Source organism: Ptychodera flava, chromosome 17, assembly GCF_041260155.1.
Source record: "Ptychodera flava strain L36383 chromosome 17, AS_Pfla_20210202, whole genome shotgun sequence".
Classification (NCBI taxonomy): Eukaryota; Metazoa; Hemichordata; class Enteropneusta; family Ptychoderidae; genus Ptychodera; species Ptychodera flava.
This window is the reverse complement of record NC_091944.1, coordinates 27,474,521-27,494,023: the sequence shown is the minus strand read 5'-3', so window position 1 is coordinate 27,494,023 and position 19,503 is coordinate 27,474,521. Positions and strand designations below refer to the sequence as shown.

The 19,503-nt window shown below is 37.1% G+C and overlaps 1 protein-coding gene and 1 long non-coding RNA gene across 2 annotated transcripts; both read right to left on the bottom strand.

Moving 5' to 3' along the window:
- Window positions 1-1,322: 1,322 nt before the first annotated feature.
- LOC139115937 (uncharacterized) lies at window positions 1,323-4,711 on the bottom strand. Its single transcript, XR_011548206.1, has 3 exons — window positions 4,002-4,711; window positions 3,298-3,404; window positions 1,323-1,829 (listed from the first exon to the last, which is right to left on the bottom strand). It is a non-coding gene; the product is annotated as an uncharacterized lncRNA (long non-coding RNA).
- A 75-nt stretch (window positions 4,712-4,786) lies between these two features.
- Window positions 4,787-15,501, bottom strand: LOC139116512 (monocarboxylate transporter 12-like). The gene is made up of 7 exons (XM_070679128.1): window positions 15,358-15,501; window positions 10,748-10,935; window positions 10,035-10,220; window positions 8,547-9,106; window positions 7,998-8,202; window positions 7,167-7,331; window positions 4,787-5,433 (listed from the first exon to the last, which is right to left on the bottom strand). Exons 2-7 carry the CDS (start codon window positions 10,923-10,925, stop codon window positions 5,213-5,215), a joined length of 1,515 nt encoding a protein of 504 aa, XP_070535229.1. The 5' UTR covers window positions 10,926-10,935; window positions 15,358-15,501; the 3' UTR covers window positions 4,787-5,212.
- Window positions 15,502-19,503: the final 4,002 nt, after the last annotated feature.

Here is a 19,503-nt window from a genome sequence, read left to right as displayed (position 1 = left end):
ATCAAGAAACGCATTTTCGATGGTTTTCCGCTTTCAATGAAAAGATTTGAAAAGTTAAAACATTGTATCTCTTTTCAATAACATGAAAGATTTTTGTTGGTTACAGGTTTGGACTTCATAACACATTCTTTCACAAGTAGGGTCGGTCATTCCATTATATTACAGGGGTGGGAAGCATACAAAATGATGCCATTTAAATTAAAAATAGATTTTATTGAACACCACAGGCAATAACACCTTCTTGTACTACACAACGTAGGATGTCCTGTTCGTTTAGAAAATGACACTCACATGATGACATCAAAAACATAACTGTTGCCGTGGTAACCTGCAGTGTCAGAATTCTCATCATGTTAAACACTAGGATTGCTATATACATGTATACATTCACTGCATCATCTCATTGTTTACATCACTTTTTTGAGAAATATTTGCTGTATACAGAATATTTACATCATTATGTAACTATTTTCATGAAAATACAAGTGCAAGAGTATCCAATGCAACTTTCCATTATTTACTCTTCAGGACAAAATACATGTCTATATGGCTGTCTGACAAAAGGAATGATATCCTTATTTAACTCACTCCATCTGGCTAAACTTAAACCACCAGGTGGCAATGAAGAGGGTTTCATCTGCGGTGATGGAGGCCATGTTACATTGCGTTTGACAAGATTGACACGGAGTTCATCATCAGTAACAATCTTTCTGACATAAACAGCACCAGGATCATCCTTGGTGAATCTAAAATGATGATAATAACGAATTCCCTTTAAAGGTTTGAGAAATGTAGAAAAAAAAGTATCCCATTGAAACCATTGAAAATTACGTGCAGAATTCTGACTACCATAACACTTCACCTTGTTCACTCGTGAACTTTTTGACACAATGTCTGCCAACTGTGAAACTGTGTCAACATCGCTTCTACGATACACCTGCCGTATCTTACCGAAGCAGGCATCACAAATACACTTCGTGTGACCTGGTTCAAGAAAATGATAATTAATTTCATCATGTAACCCAGTGCTTGTACGGTAACAAAAATAATGGATAACAGTTTTGTTTTTATTCTGACCCGCACAGTTATCAGCATGACAATGACAACCCCTTTTCACCCAATCCATGCTCATCAAAATAATTATGAAGCATGCTGACTACATTATTAGCACCATGGCACTTCCTGTTATCAATGCCAATGGTCTGAGACTCATCAAACAAATAATTCATTTGAGATTGAGACTATCATTACATACACCAAAGCAATTAACACGAAGTGGATTAAGAAAATAAAGTGGACTAACTTGACGAGACTGAGGTAACAAAAAACTCTGTGCAAAATCAAATGTATAATGAACATTGTGTAAATCAAGTGAGCAAGGACTACATGGAGGTTGAACTGTAATGTCTGTAACTTCACCCTGTGCCCTTTTAATGCATGAGTTCAGAAATTCTCTTTCCTTTTGTGCCTTCAAAATGTGTCCTGAAAAAGCAATACTAGAGTTGAGTTTGTCTTCTTCTGTTGTTGCAAACTGAATTTCATTTCGAAAGTGTTCACATTTGGCGCATACATCTGTGCGTGGTTCCATTCGCTGGATATGAGGTACACACAACTTCCAGATATTTCTGAAAGTTGTCTCTCCCCCACAGACTGCTTTGCTGGCTGACAAACCTTGCAGGCATTCACGTACTTCTTGTACACATCAGCCTTGGTGTCACAGATGGCAGATAAACCGGAGGCCGTCCATCTCTACCATGAGGAGCAGCTGGCATTGGTAGACCATTGTCATCTGCATACCTCAACAGAAATTTAACAGCATCTTGCACTACCTGTATGGGAAAAAAAAATTAATCATTAAAATGGATTAAAACGACCATATGTTAAGCTACCCTTCACAAAGATTTGGTTTAGACCTAATTCTTCATAAAACAAGCCAGCTTGTGGTTTTAGCAGTACAAACATACAAGTATCAGCAACATGTCGAGGTTCAAAATTAGTTTAAAACAAGGTAAGTATATGATTTTGCCAATAATCCATGACTTACACCAAAACTCAAAATACAGCCTAATGAAAGCTTAGAGCTCATACAAAATTTCATATTCCTATTAATATTGTTGGCAATGTTCTGATATTCCTAGGAAAATGTTTAGGAACTTTGATCAGTGTTTTCATTGACCAGCCCCTGCTGTGTTTTGCTCACCGGTATATCAAATCTCCATACAGACTTCTCAGTCCATACAGAAAGGAAATATAGGGAGATTAAGGAAGACAACAAAGGCACTGATCAAAGTTCCTCAGTGTTTCCCTAGGAAAATGGGAACATTGCAAGGAAATTGATAGGAATTTACCAACTTACACAGGTGACCTTCAGAAACTAGTACTAGGATGCTCACAGCCTAGAGTACTACTGAGGATGTGCCAGCAGCCTTATGCTAGGTAAAACATAGGGAACACAGACATCTGGTTGTTGTTGTTTTATTGTTGTTTATGTTTATTAGTCGTTTTGGTTGTTGTTGACCAATAAAATTCAAAACAACAAACTGTTGTGTTGTTGTTAATGCTCAAACGTAACGTAGATGTCATGAGAAACACTACATTTCTTGGCCTGATACAACTCTCTGCTAACGTACATGAAGAGAGTGTACGTTAGCAGAGAGTTGTATCAGGCCAAGAAATGATAGTGTCCTTGTAGTGTTTCTTATGACATCTACGTTACGTTTGAAACATTAACAACATCACAAGTTATGTTCGTTGAATTTTATTGGTCAACAACAAGACTAATAAACATAACAACAATACACACAACAACAACAACAACAACAACAACAACACAGTCTGGGTTCCCTGTGGCTAAAAGAGCACACCCCAGTACCAGCTGTGTTGCTCACATCTCTGTAACAGGGAATTTTTTATTAGAACCATGTTAACTAGTTGTTTGTACAATAGCTGATACAAATAGACATTAGACCCTTTCACTACCATGGTTTGGTCCAGCCCATTTTTTGTTAAAACTGTACCTCCACACAGGGAAAAGGGTTGAATGGGTTAAATGATTACAAGAACTATATAAGGAGTGACCCATTTGATTTTGAGGGGCATAGGAAATGGGCATGGTAACATTTTTCACCAACTTAGGCAGCAAATTTTTAAAGGTTATTTTGAAGCTTTATCTGCAAAGCCTGCACGAACATTTTTTCCTGTAATTGTAACAGGATAACATTTTTGTTCAAAAATCCAACACCCTCAACCCCAAGAAATCAAATGGACCACCATTTCTGACTGAAATTGAGTACTCACTTCAAATGAATAGGCATTGACTGGCCTTTTTCCTCGACGACCATGATCTCTGGGTACCACACCATGGGTTTTGTAGTGGGCCTTTAGATTCTTAAACCTCTTTTCACCTAGAATATTAAAAGAGATACAATTAAAATATCACATTATGTCATAATGTGATATGAAATATGGCAAAAACACGCTATAATAAAGGTCTTAAATGAAGGTTTCATGAGAATGTACATTTATTGCAAATACTGAATAAGCTGCCGGGGTTTTTTTTTCAATAAAACTAAAAAAGATATATGCATGGCAGATAGTACTAAAAAGCTACACAATATTCCCATTAACAAAATCCCCAACAACGCCCATCGTTACCAATAGGGACAGTGTTGGAAATAAGATGAAGTTTATAACCATGCATTTATAATTATAGGCCCGGAGAGGTATGGAATTACCTAATTTCATGGCTTCTGCGACCCATGAGTTTGTTTCATTAACCCTTGATAATCTGCACAAAGGACTGAGGAATATTCCCCAATATTGATTAGTTTTTTATTGGAATTCTCCTGATTGTCACGATGTGTTGCTTTCTAGTATTGTGTTATCTCTATCAAATTAATTTCAACAATCTGATTTACATACATCAATCAATATTTTTTGAACTTATGCTCGCACAGAATGTGACGTACATCAGAAAAAAATCGCATGCAAAAATCACTCACCTAAGTTGTGGATATAACGCCAAACTTTTTCACAGGTACGATGACCATCAAAACGTAGTCAAAGAACTGTCGCTCACGTTTACCACCTCGGATTGGTTCACCCTGTACTTCACACTGCTCTAGCTTTGCTAAGACGAGAACATCGAGTTGGTCTTTCTGGAATTCGGACATGTTTAAACGATATTCCCACACCCTGTCCACAGAAAAGTTAGTGTAGCACTGATGCTTACAACCGCAGCCAGTCCGAAAGACAGCTTCCACCGATGATTTGTCCAGGTCATCATCATCATCTTCACCGTGATCGTCTTCGTGAACCATCTCTGGATGAGTTTGAGAGTAAAGTCTGGCTAATTCGGTCGGATCTGCTTCTGTTAGTGTTAGCGCTCGTCTTCATCACTGTCGTCTTCATCGTCGTTAGCATCGTGACGAATGCAATCTTCGCTGACGTTTTCAGTTGAACCCTGAGAATTCGCTCTCGACTCCGGAGGACTGAAGGTTTCAAACAACTCCTCTTGCCTTTCTTCAAGGAGAGTTCTCAGTTCTTGATTAAACTGCGGATCAATAGGTGCTGAAAAAGCCATGATTCACAACCGCTAACAATTACGCAACACGCAGTGTCATCAAAACTTCTCGCTCGGTACCCCTGACCTCATTAGCACGGAGGTCACGTGTAAAAACGTAAACAAAGTGGCGGGAACAAAATATGCTAGAACGTAATGCCAAGTTTTTTCGGCCAAAAAAATTTAATTTTAAGAACAAATGACATAAGCATGTTGTGTTTTTCACGATGTACTAAATTTCATGCTTTTTGTTCCCGAAAACGCGAGATAGGAGACGATATTTCAATTTTCCCCGTCAGTGTGGGCGACAATATTTGCATGTGAAAGCACACAGTGAACGTCACTTATTCAAATGCAAATTACTGAAAATGACGTAACCTTGCATAAGGGCCCTTTTCGCTTGCGGCGGCCCATTTGTTTTCACCATTGCTCATATAAGATGGCCATTTCGCATTTGATGAAGTTAAGAAAGTACTCTAAATTGCCAGTTCCAAGTTTACCATTAAAGAGATTGATGCTTCATTTCCAAATTTTCACACAGCCATACCGATGATCAAATGAAAATATGAAAGATAGATTCAATATTATGATTCATAAAACCCATATAGATACTGCTCTTAATCCACCTTTCTGAAGCAATTTAATTGTCTGTTATAAAGCCATTTTATCATCGACTTCACTTGTGGGGTCGGGTGCCATCTTCATGTCTGTGCCAGAACCTTCTGATTCTAATTGTTTTCTTTCACAACATCCTCTTCTGCCAATTCGGTCCACTATTGGTAAAATAGCACCTAACACAGCGGCAATTAATTCAGCAATTCCTGCTAACCAGAAATATCCATCGTAACTTTTTGACGTGTCGCGTATCCAACCTATCCCGAGAAGAAAGAATGAAATGACGACATTAATTAATGTTCAAGATGAAATAATAAGTTAGCTGGAACAAACATTACATACATACACTCATGAAGACATGCGAGCAAGCATGAATACATTCATGCTAACACGTACATATCAATGCACACACATAAAAAGACAAGCAGGCATACAGACAGACAGATATCGATACATACATCGATGCATCGATACATATATACATCGATCCATCCATCCATCCATACACACATACATACACGCACGCACATACATACATACATACATACATACATACATACATACATACATACATACATACATACATACATACATACATACATACATACATACATACATACATACATACATACATACATACATCCTGTTCGCGATATGATCGAGGTAAACGCATACATACATACATACATACATACATACATACATACATACATACAATATTCATACATATATACATACATACATACACTCATACATACATACATACATACATACATACATACATACATACATACATACAAACATACATACAAATATTCATACATACATACATACACACATACATACATACATACATACATACATACATACATACATACATACATACATACATACATACATACATACATACATACATACATACATACATACATACATACATACATACATACATACATACATACATACATACATACATACACACACACGCACACACACACACACACACACATACATACATACAACATACATACATACATACATACATACATACATACATACATACATACATACATACATACATACATACATACATACATACATACATACATACGTCCTGTTCGCGATATGATCGGAGGGTAAACGCATACATACATACATACATACATACATACATACATACATACATATATACATACATTCATACACTCATACATACATACATACATACATACATACATACATACATACATACATACATACATACATACATACATACATACATACAAATATTCATACATATATACATACACTCATACATACATACATACATACATACATACATACATACATACATACATACATACATTTTCATACATACATACATACATACATACATACATACATACACACACACGCACACACACACACACACACACATACATACATACATACATACACATACATACATACATACATACATACATACATACAAACAATACTTTCGTAAGGTGTTCTTACGTATGAATGAGATTTGGCGTTCGTATAAAAATCAAATGAAAACAGGGTACCTGAAGGTATACTAGATCGTACGTCGAAATAACGTAAACATTTTTCGATTCGCTCTGATATCAAACTGTACGTTGGCAGGTCCCTTCTCTATCACAAAAAGTATTTGAAAACTTTTAGGCCAAATTTTTGCCAGTTCAGATAGTTCAGTTCAACGTTTGATGTATCGAAAATGTATCTATTTAATCAACCCCTTATTTTCCTCGTCTTCGGGGCCCTCTCTTACTCTTGAAATGGTCATAATCGTTGTTCGAATAGTGTTGTGTGAACCCAATATCTGGAAAATGCCTCGGATAAGAAAATCAAACGAAATTTAATTAGCTGCTCGTACAGATTTCTGCCGTTTGGTAATTTCGTTAGAATAACCCAATATGGACATTTGCATATAGAAGCACTACAATATATGTCTAATATTGAAGTTTACCTCCTAATGGACTGAAAAGTAATGACCATATTCCGATTATGACGTTGAAAAATGATATCGTATGTCCGAGCTTTTCATGTCCTAGAAGAAGCTTCACCACTATCGCATTGTGTATAACATATCCGCCGGTAGATATACCAAATATAGCAATGACCGTGATTTGTGCTATGTGTCAAGAAGGAAACAACGGAATGGTTCAACAGTTAAGTAAAAGTGAAAATAAGTGAATCCAGACTATTTCAAGTACTGTGGCAAGTTTCAGGGGAAAGGGGCTATTTGGTATGTCATACCAAATATACCAAATCCCCCTTTCACCGTGGCGATAGTTTTTTTATGGCTGTCTTCGAGTAAATCTTCAAGAATCGATCTCATTTGAGAAAACACAACATAAAGCAAATATATGGTAGATGTAAATTGTAAGATTTGAAACACTCGCAAGTAGCCGTAGTGACAGAAAAAAAGATTTACACCACTCCCACAGGTAAATAAAGAAATTCACACGACAAAGCATGAATATCCTCGAGTCAAATCACAATGGAATTCGCTACAATGTCCGAATCGTCAGTCATAATTTTGTAATGTCCTCAAATATATCAATCTAACATTTTCGTCATCGATATTCTTTGACAACAGACACAAGCACAGTGATCATGCACATGAAATAGTTGTTCTTCCCTAACATTGTGATGATCATTGTAATACGTAAAACTCGAGTAAAGCAAAGAATAGTCGTACTCCTTCTTTACTTTGCAATTATTCATCAAGCACTTGAAAGATTGGCGTAAATAACATAGCAGTAGCTTAGTCTGTTCGCAGGCGTTCACTTCTTACCTGTGAAGCTCCTCATGTAAACACTGAAGATTAATGAAATGCCGCACACAAACATACAGACAGCATAAATGACACATGGATGGAGTTTTGTCACGTGACCAATAGCACCAACACCTGGTCGACCAATCATCTGCGCCAGTCCCATGACAGCTGGTACATAAGTACTTTGGATATTGGATATGCCGAAATCACGTGCTCGTTTCACCTGTGGATAAAATCATAAGATCATTGAAGGTTTTATGTTTCTTGGTTTCTCATTTGGTATTCTTCGTACTTTATGTTTAAAATACTTGAAAGACAGAGCCAGAGTGCGAATATAATTCTCTACAGTTTTTTCCCTTCCACCTATTATATTATACGTACGACTAAAGTTCGATTTGACGTACTATGCTAAAGTGTTATTCAATAATAAAGAATGCTCTGCATTTTGATTCAGTGATTTAAAGTTTGGTAGCTACTCATCGAATACTAATCGGACATGATATAACTGGCCTTTTAATTATGACATTGTGTTGCATCGAATAAAATATCAAAAACTACATTACTTACAATGTGCACGCTACTCGCAACAATTCCACAGGTCTGTCCAACAATAATGAATAATAACACTACGAAAGTCGGATTCTTGAATAATGAGATATCGTACACCGCAATGAAGCATGACGTGAAATAGCCATGGCATATTCTCTTCCACCTTGAAGGGGTGGCGTGATTTCTTCTACGTTTCGTTTCACTCGATCCAGTAAGCTCACAAGTTTCGAATGGTGTCATCTGTTCATCTGCGTTATTGTTAATGTGCCCGTACTCGTTTGCCATTCCTGCCCGGAAGATCTCGTTTCTCCCTTTGCTGTACTGATCGTGGCGGTGCTTAACTTTTAAAGGTCGCAGGAGGGCGCCAACTACACACACATGTGACGCTATCCCAGATAGAATAATCAAGGCCCCTCTCCAACCATAGCGGTCGACCAGTGTCTGAGTCACAATGCTGAAAAATAACTGCCCGGCACCGGTTCCTGCCAAGGCTAATCCAATCGCAACTTTGAAACGTTTATTAAAGTATAAACTTACTATTTCAATGTACACCACATATGTCAGGCCGTGTCCGATTCCTGTGTGATTAAAAAGAAATCCTATCCGTGATTGCGGCAACTTCATTGTTAGGGAAATACTCTATGATACAAAGTTTGCTATCACTTTTCCATTTGCTGTTTCTATGCCACAGGTGTGACTGAATGGAATGACCATTTAGTGCCAATTTGTCATTTCACTAGAAGTGATTACTTTGAATAAAGTGGCACAAGGTATAATTGCATATAACACAATCCACGTGCATCTGCTTATTCAAACTAGTACAAACATAAACACTTTTACATGTTAATAATCTTGGTGATACAAAAATGTATTCAAAATATTATGATTATAGTTTTCGATGAACACATTTACATACTCATAGCTGACTTGCTGTCGCCTTTATTGTTGCGTGCACGTTTAGGATTGCGTGACACCTATACCAGGCTACCAGATATTAAGGTAGTTCCTTTGCTGACCCTACATAATCAAGACACGAGCATGGTAAACTATTAAAGATTACTGTGTTTGATCTAAAAGCCCATCTCCTCACTTGTTATAGATTGCTGAGATAAGTCGTCAGTAGAGTTATACTGCTATCAGGGTTTAGGAAGACAAATATTTCAAAACAAGTCTTAACTGTAATATTTAGGTTTCCAGATATTAAGGTCTTGTCTTAGGCACCATAGTTATGTAAACCACAATTCGTATCACACGCGGCATAAAACACTGGCCTTGATCTTCACGAGTGATGTATGTTGCGCATTGGATCTATGTCTCCTGTATACCCACTTGCAGCAAGAAATATTGCTTGCTTAGTAAAATTAGTACTGCTAGCTATAACTGTTAATAATAATAAGTAAATAAGTGCGTATGCCCAGTAGCTTTCCCCAGGGGAGCCCTCAACTGTTCCTCATAATGGCGTTCTTTCTCAGTTTCGTACGCCAGCCGAATATGATGTAATCTTACCTGTCAGGATTCCATAGGTAATATACAAGTGATGTAACATTGTCGTAAACGCACTTGTAAAAATTCCAACTGACGCCAACACTCCTGCAGCCATCACAGTTTTCCTGTGACCGAATCTTTTAGACAAAGCAACACCATAGTTTGCGGATAACGCATAAAAAATGTTGAATATTCCGTTTATCCATGCTGCAAATTCAAGAAGAAATATTGGCGACAGTATCAAGATTCTGCAATCGGCATTACGGAAAGATGTTTCTGCTTGTATCATCTACACGACCCTGGATGCAAACTACGCCTACGTGTGGTATGAAAAGTGATCACAAAAGATTATGTATTGATATTGCTGAACAACGAATTTAAAATGTCTGGTTACATCCTCCCCAAACCAGAACTAAACCAAAGTAAACTAAACTGAACCGACCCAATTTATCACAGTTACTATTTTCAGTCATTATTGTCCTATGAATGGCGTCCGAGTCATCATATTTGCACTGTTTACACTAAAACAATTATTTCGTACATTTTGAGAAAATGTTGGGAGTGTTATACCTAATATAGTCTTATTTGTGAACAACATGCTCCATCTTCCGCACCAACTAAGGTCAGTGAAATCCTTTTGTAGATCCTGGCCTTCACAATCTTGTCTATGAAAAAACAAGCCCAAGCTGTCACAGTAACACTTAGGTCAATGAAATCTTATTTGCGCCACTCACCTGTTGCAGTGTTTGATTCACCAAATGCGTCCAAGAATGCGACGTACAGTACACCGAATGAATACCAACTGCCAGCACTAATTACAAGTCCCGTGAATGATGCTGCGACAATAACCCATCCCCAGCCGCCCTCTGGTGGAGCCGATGACGTCATTTTGGTCTTTTGAATGTGACTCATAGTTTCATAACTGAAAACAAGAGCATGTATTACAATGGTTTTATTCCAGGTATTACTTTATTTAAATTCGCCACCAAATATGCCATGCATTTATTAGTGGAATGAAATATGCTAAATGTCTTAAACTCTGTACGTTAATAATGCAAATTGCTAATAATTACTAATATATTATATATAATACTTAATTATCGAAATTATAAAGTAATGTACTGGCCGTCAACCATTTTTCACCCTGAAATCAGAGACTGAAAGTCGAATTTTGGGCAAATTTCATGATTTCATCGGTTCACTTGATCATTTACATTAAATTGGACCAAATTTTGATCTTGAATTTGCTCGGTTAGCATTCTATTTCTGAATTAAGAATGCCACGTTCAGTGCGATATCTTTTGCGGCCAAATTTATTTTTAACCAATAAATGCGAATAGAAATTTCGAATGGGGTAAAATGCTAAATTTTAATTGGTTTTCCCGATTAGGAATAGTGACTTTACAGACAAAACCTCTAGTTGTTCAATGTTAACTGCAAATCGAAATTAAAAATTACAAATTTGCATCACGTGATTCCAACTTAGCGAACTTTCATTTTTGACGCGATGGGGTCGGTAGGTAGCAGGGGATTTAGTTTTACACCACTGTTCGGGGGTTAGACATTAAAAAGACAGTTTGGAGAGTTGTATTTTATAGAAGCTGTTTGTTTAACTACGGTAACACCAACAACATTGAGTGATACGTAATGTACAACCATGAATCGATGTACATTCGATATGAGTATAACCTTAATAGTTTACAATCTCTGTATTGATACAACTGTCATGGATGTCCATTCGATAATCTGCAGCGGGTGTCTACATTAATACAACTGTAGCAGTTTACGAACATTCGATGAATAGAACAACAGTTTAAAACGAACGAGAACAGTAAACTGCCATTTACTGGTATCTACATCTGTAGTTGTGACACTTTTTGTCTGCAATTCAATCGTTTGATTCTAACGAGTTACGTTGAGTGTCAAGTTCACGGATGTCAACTCCTTCTAAAACGGTAGTGAACTTGACATTAAAGTTGCCCCCCTCAGAATCAAATGATCACTTTTACGCGGATGATACATGTTTCTAATTCTGAGGGGGTGCCTAAAATTAATTATTGGCTTTTGAGGGGTCACTTTTAGTGTCAAGTTTACTACTTCCTGTAGGGGGTTTTGACATCCACGAACTTGACATTCAAAGTTACTCGTTAGAATCAAACGATTAATCGTGGGCTAAAGTGTCATATCCAGAAGTGAATATACCGTTCCACTGTTCGTGCTAGTTTCAAAACCGTAGCTGTATTTACAGAAAGTTCGTAAACTGCCACAGTTTTACAGATAACTGCTGCAGTTATATCCATGTACTCATTTCTTTTCGTTTTAAACTACATTGTTGGTTTTACATTTCATTCAATATTGTTGTTATTGCTATAGTCCATAAAAAGCTCATGTAGAATAAGTCCCCCGAACAGTGTTTTGTAATGTCTGACTTCAGCCGTGTCGTAAACCTAAACCCCCTGATTTCCGCCGACACCTCTGTAAAATATGGAGGCTCCCTAAGTTTGTCACGTGGTGCGAATTTCTAGTTTCTAATTTCGATTTGCAGTTAACATTGCACAACTAGCGGTTCACGTCGCTATTCCTACTCGGGAAAACCAATTTCGATTTAATATTCACCCAATTCGTAATTCCCATGTGCATTATTGATTGCCAATAAGGTTGGCCGCAAAAGATACCGCACTGAACGAGTCATTCTTAATTCAGAAATAGAATGCTAACAGAGCAAATTCAAGATTGAAATTTGGTCAAATTTTAATGTAAATGGTCAAATAAACGGAAGGAATCATGAAATTTGTCCATATTTCGACTTTCATTCTCTGATTTCAGGGTGAAAAAACGGTTTGCCGAATAATGTCACGGATTATTCTGACACTGAAGTATGGCATTCAACCATAATTGCATTTTGAAAGTGCAGCATGTCTGTGGCGCGTAAGGCCAACATTCGAACTCCCATTTTGGATTCAAATATCGCATTTTCAACTTTCGTATAATCATTTTTGAGTAACTCCAATTTTTGAATCACTCCCATTTTGCATTCTTATGTCACATTGTCAACTTTCGAACTCCCATTTTGGATTCGTACAAGGCCAACATTCGAACTCCCAGTTTGAATTCGTATATCGCATTTTAAACCTTCGAACTCCAATTTTGGATTCGTATATCGCACTTTCAACTTTCGTACCTACAATTTTCTAACTCCCATTCGAAGTCCTACGACCGACGTTTTTCTAAGCGATCTTCAGTATTTGTGTAGGCATCCCTAAGTTACTTCATTGTTATTAGCTACATTTTTTCCTTCTTGGCCATTCTACTTCAAAACACGTCATAGATACGTCACATGACGTTGTCGGATTTCTCTGGTTATTCCTGTGGGATGCTCTAGAGGTCCACCAAAATGTGAACCGGCGGAGTGCCGTTTTTATCCCCTGCCGATCCTATCCCCGCACATGCTGCGCCGTGATTAGATTGGCAGCTGTCGATCCGGTTCTGTTGCAGATTTTGACCCTCGTCACAAAATCAAAGCGATTGTTACTAATGTATATGCAGTTGTATATAATGTCGAATTCCTAATTTGTATTAAAATATATTATACTTTTCAGGGGTGAAAAATGTGAAGTCTGCCCATGATGACTATCGATTCTTTAATGACTTATTGATTTCCAATGTTCCAACCCTATGTTGCGACACCCCTATGTCCGACACATCGTATATGTCAAAAATATTTAAATATTTAAAATCTTATATGAAACGTCCATGTTTAGAGAGATGGTGTACATTTTTGGTCATATTCAAAAACATTAATGTACAGAAAAATAATACATCAGAGCCATCTTTACAAATCGTGTGCAAAACATGGTGTTAAGAAAAGTTGTATGTGAAATGGAACAAGGCCTTTTCTAAAGAAAACATCGAACCTTAGTAAATGGAATATAAACCATGATTTATCCATGTAAAAAATGTCATTAAGAAATGACATAACATCGGAAACAGATAATTATACTAGATCCCAGTCATCAATTTCGAGATGTAAACGTTTTAACCACTTCTAGACAGAATTTACTTACTCCATGACAACGTGATACATGTATCTAGATTTTGAGTTGAATAATTTTATTTCGAACCCTGAAAAGTCTCCTTGGCATCAGTTTAAGGTAAAAGGACAAGAAATAGCCTCTTTAACTCATAAGAATTATCTGATGAATACTGGGATAGAAATCTCCTTTACGCTATGTCATAGTGACTACATAAAGATGTGGGAATACAGGGGTGTCAGAGCATAGGGTGTCGGAATATTGGGGTGTCGGAACACAGGTTTGTGGGAATATAGGCATATTGAAATATAGGGTCATCATAACATAGGCCCAGGGGTGTATGAATATAGGGGTGTCAGAACATAGAGTGGTCGCCATTTTGGTTCATTGAACCTAGTTGTGCAGGGCATTTACTGTTGACAGTTTGACTTGACGTAGTTATTTACCTCAAGGTCAGCATTTCGGCAAAGTCGCACATTCCGTTTACTTTGTCAGAAATATGTATTTTTACATCAAATATGAAAGACGTAGATATATACAGCATAAAGGACACCCCAAGCTATGATGAGACGCGAGTCATATACAACACAAGAGAATGAAAACACAGCTGTGAGATATCAGAAATTGGTTTCAGGTTCCGGACCAAGTTGGATCGTTTGCACATGCGCGGGGATAAGATCGGCAAGGGATAAAAAAGGCACCGCACAGGAAACACTTGCACGGGCTGAACAGCACGCTCACCAGACATTCCGATAGCATTTAACTGTGACAAAAGTCCAGCAACACTCTCACACCTATGTGACACATCTCCTCATCTGTCAGGCTAGTCAAGGTCATGTAGCATCCTGGACAAACTGCCACTAAAGTGGTCACTAACTCACTCGGCGTTGTCCATGTTCATAACAACTTCAGGGTCACCACATGTGTGGGACTCCCCACTTAATGTAAAATGACACCTTCACATTTTTTACAGTCGCGTTTGACTATTCGTGTGCCCACTTTTAGCTGTGTTTGCTCGCTATTGTTCTGGGAGCCCTCTATGAGTCAGTCAAAAATGAGAGTAAGTTTAAAATGAGATTTCGAAAGTTGAAAATGGGATATACAACCTTTAAAGGTCAACGTACCTGATAAACATTCTCGTCCTGATTCCTGTTTACAAACACAGACTTAGGAACATGGTTCGTTCCCAAGGTCGCGTACATGAAAACTTAAGCGTCATTATAACAACTTGCTCCCTAATTTGACAGACCATATTCACTCAGATCAAATGTGACTGTATGGATGCAATATTTCTGCGTTCGAAGGGTACTTACCGTAACTGAACCGATTGCAGAACTAGACGGCGGTAGCCGTTGTAAGGATTTCAATCAATCCTTCCAAATGGCCTTTGATTGCATAACGATTTGTCATTGAAAAAGATTGTTTCTGCCAGTAACAATCTATGAATGCCTATTATCAATTTGAGCACAGTCAGTCGACTATTGTGTGGTGGATGGAATGTGATTTTGCAGCAGATATTTAATTCTTAGGCAAGAAAAGGTTTCTGGTCCTTTACATTCAGCAAAAGTGATGCGAGGATGCGATTTTTTTAGGGGACCAGGCCCATAGGGGCTCGGGCCGCTATTGTTTTTACAGGAGTTCAGCTTTCTTCTTCTTTTACTTCCGCCGCAATTCTGTGCTCACCTAGATCTCAGAAACCGCTGAGCGCAGAAGATTTTTAAATGATTAAATTGATATCTTTCCATAACTAAATAATTATGCAAAATCAATGTATCTCAGGAACTACAGAGGCTACAGGTTTGGTTTTTGGTTCATATGGGTAGGCTTGGAATCAAAAATATTTTCACAATTTTTGGATGACCTTGAATGACCTTTGACCCACTTTCACATATAATGGCTCCCGTTCAAAAAGCATTGCAGCAAATGACCTGCAATTTAATACATAGGTAAAACTCAAAGACAGTATTAATTTACTTTGTTACCATGCCAACTGGTCACATTACCAAGCAGTTATCTTCAATGGAAACATTTAAATTCATCTCATTTGCATACGAATTAATCAATCAAAGTACTGTTAACAGTATTTGTAGACAATAGGTCAAGACTCCTTATTGCCAAATTTCAAGGTCACAGGCCATTTCGATGTAGAGAAGAAGATTTTTAAAGTATTATTTTTCATATTTTTCGATGACCTTTGACCTGTGCTATACCTATGCAGCTAAGCTATGGCAAGAGCGTATTCTGACCAATGTAAGAGTCCGGGAGGGTTATTGTCTAATTAGCATTGACAAGTAGAGGACCAAATTCTACTCTAAAATTTTGGCATGCCCTCTGACCTTTGACCCTGGCAAAATACTGTACCTCATTACTTATGCATTTATCTAATAATAAAGTTCCCAAAGGAGCTATAGGTCTAATTTTTAGTACATACGGATAACTATGGACCACAATATTTTTGACAAAATGTCACATGACCCCGATGACCTTTGACCTCAAATATACATATATGTCCATAAAACAGTAACCACAAGTGCTATCCACTTCATATTTGGTATGATGGGAGACTTTATGATTGCACATCCTGTACCTCATTAACAAGCACATATCTAATTCTGGGCTGACCAATAGAGATAGATGTCTGATTTTCGGCACATAGGGATAACTGTTGAATACGATATTTTTGACAAAATGTCATATGACGCCAATGACCTTTGACCTCAAATATACATATCTGTCCATAACTCAGTAACCACAAGTGCTACCCGCTTCACATTTGGTATGAGGAGAGAATTTATGATGGCACATTCTGTACCTAATTAAATATGCACATATCTAATGCTAGGCTTACCAATAGAGATAGGGGTCTGATTTTTGGTACGTAGTAATAACTATTGACTGCAATATTTTTGACAAAATGTCACATGACCCTGATGACCTTTGACCTCATATATATCATATATATCCATAACTCAGTGACCACAAGTGCTATGCACTTCATATTTGGTATGATAGGAGACTTTATGATAGCACATCCTGTATTAATTAATTATGCACATATCTAATTCTGGGCTGACCAACAGAGATAGAGGTCTGATTTTTTAAACATCGGGAGAACTATTGAATACAATTTTTTAACAAAATGTCACATGACCCCAATGACCTTTGACCTCAAATATACATATATGTCCATAACACAGTAACCACAAGTGCTACACCCTTTATATTTGGTTTGATTGGAGACCTTATGGCAGCATATGCTGTACCTCATTAAATATGTGCATAGCTAATTCCAGGCTAGCCAATTGAGATCGGGGTCTGATTTTTGGTACATAGCGATAACAGTGGTATATTGACAAAATATGACATGACGTAAATGACCTTTCACCTCAAATAGACATATATCTCCATAACTCAGTAGACAAAATTACTACACCCTTCATATTTGGTGTGATGAGAGACCTTGCGGTGATACATCCTGTGCCTCATCAATTATGTGCATGTCTAATTCTGGGCTAGCCAATACGCTAGATGTCTGATTTTGGTACACAGGTATAAATTTCGGAAAAATATAAATTTTTGCCACAATATCCAACAGGCCAACACTACCTTTCATCATCAATATGCCTGTAAATGCAATAAATAATACATTCGAATAATTATGGTCGGAAATGTTTTAGACAAAATACCAAAAGTGCGACACACTTTTAATATCATTGTTTGTAGTAGCCATCAGCATTGGAGAGTTATCATCGCGTGTTATCATTGGAGTGTAATCATTTTCATTCTGGTACCTTTTGCCAGTGTTTGCAAGTGCTTGGGCCCGACAATGCTGCTTGCAGCTTTAATTTATTTTTCTTTTTTTCTTTCCTTTTTTCTATTCTTAACAATGCTGGTTTTGCACTATTGATGCCAACAATTATTCTTTTATCACTGGCTGCATAATACTTTTTAGCATTTTGGACCGGCAAAACAGGTATATCAATGATAGCTATACTGTGAGTGTGTAACCTTAAAAAAAATACATGAGCGCAGACGTGATGACCAGAAACAGGTTTTTGCCTTATATAGCGTGTATAGAATGAATACTACTTTACTATGAAGAGTGGATACAATACCATTATTATAAGGTAACGGAAGGCATATATTTAGTGATTCTAGGTTCGAAGCTGAGAACCTCTAACGGATTATTTTAAATCGCTATTTAGGTCAATCTTTCTCTCGTCATAAAGTACTAGCACAAAAATGTTACACTTACATGGCTACATATAGTACATTTAAATGGCGTCGAAGTCTTTATTTTTTTCATGAGCTCATTTTCTGATTACAAACAATCTACGTATACGATTCTACCATCAATTCGATTTGAGTTGCTTATTTCTCGCGGGGTGCATGATGTTGATAATGTATACAATAAGTGTTAGGAAATTGAATTTTGGTAGGAGTCGGAATGATGACATTGAATTTCCCCATTTTTTCATGACTTTATGAAATTTAATTCTTCGAAGAGATGGGGTGCGGGAATTTTTTAATGAATAATGACTCCCATTTGAGGTTTCTATAATAAAAAATGGAGACAGTTACCGAGAACGTACTTACGTGTATGTATGTATATGTATGTATGTATGTATGTATGTATGTATGTATGTATGTATGTATGTATGTATGTATGTATGTATGTATGTATGTATGTATGTATATATGTATGTATGTATGTATGTATGTATGTATGTATGTATGTATGTATGTATGTATGTATGTATGTATGTATGTATGTATGTATGTATGCATGCATGCATGTATGCATGGACAAGTTGGACAAGTGGTTGTCATTTTTTGTCTCTTACTATCATAGCGGCTCTTGCTGAGTAATCAATAACATGATTTACAATTCAAATGAAGAAAATTTTCGGCATTTCAAAAATTTTCAAATTTTCAACCCAGTGGTTTGGGTTAGAGTTGGCGGAGACCCCTACATGACTCCCTTTTTCAGTCTGTAGTAGCCCTAATTTACTTTTAAGTCTTCCACATCACCGAAAACTGACGATTTTTCCACCGGTCGCCATAGTAGTCGTGCGCCAAATGACGTCATTTTTAAAATACCTTCTCTTGAGTTATAAAACTGTTATTTTTTATGGTTACAAAAATCGCATCATCTGTATGAAAGAACTTTCTTCAAATTATTGGTTCTGCCTTGGCTAACTGGTTTTATAACATGTCACGGTGTCCTCTCAGCAATGTGGATGTTAAGGACTGCACTTAGTGTAAACTCTTTATTAAGCATGGAACTGTTTGAAAAAACTCAACCTAACATATGTAGCCATTCTCTACTATACATAGAAATAAAAAGCATGAGGATGTCGCAACTAAAAATGGAATTTACTGAATGGGGGCGCTGCACCCAACAAAGCATATTTTGCTCGAAAATAACGTTTTTGCAAATATTCATTCAATTTCAATTA

Coding starts and splice junctions, on each gene's coding strand:
- LOC139116512 (XM_070679128.1), bottom strand. CDS start 10,925: ATGAGTCACATTCAAAAGACCAAAATGACGTCATCGGCTCCACCAGAG. Junction 10,221..10,747: donor TGAATCAAACACTGCAACAG/GTGAGTGGCGCA, acceptor TTGAATTTGCAG/CATGGATAAACGGAATATTC. Junction 7,332..7,997: donor TTACATGAGGAGCTTCACAG/GTAAGAAGTGAA, acceptor CTTGACACATAG/CACAAATCACGGTCATTGCT.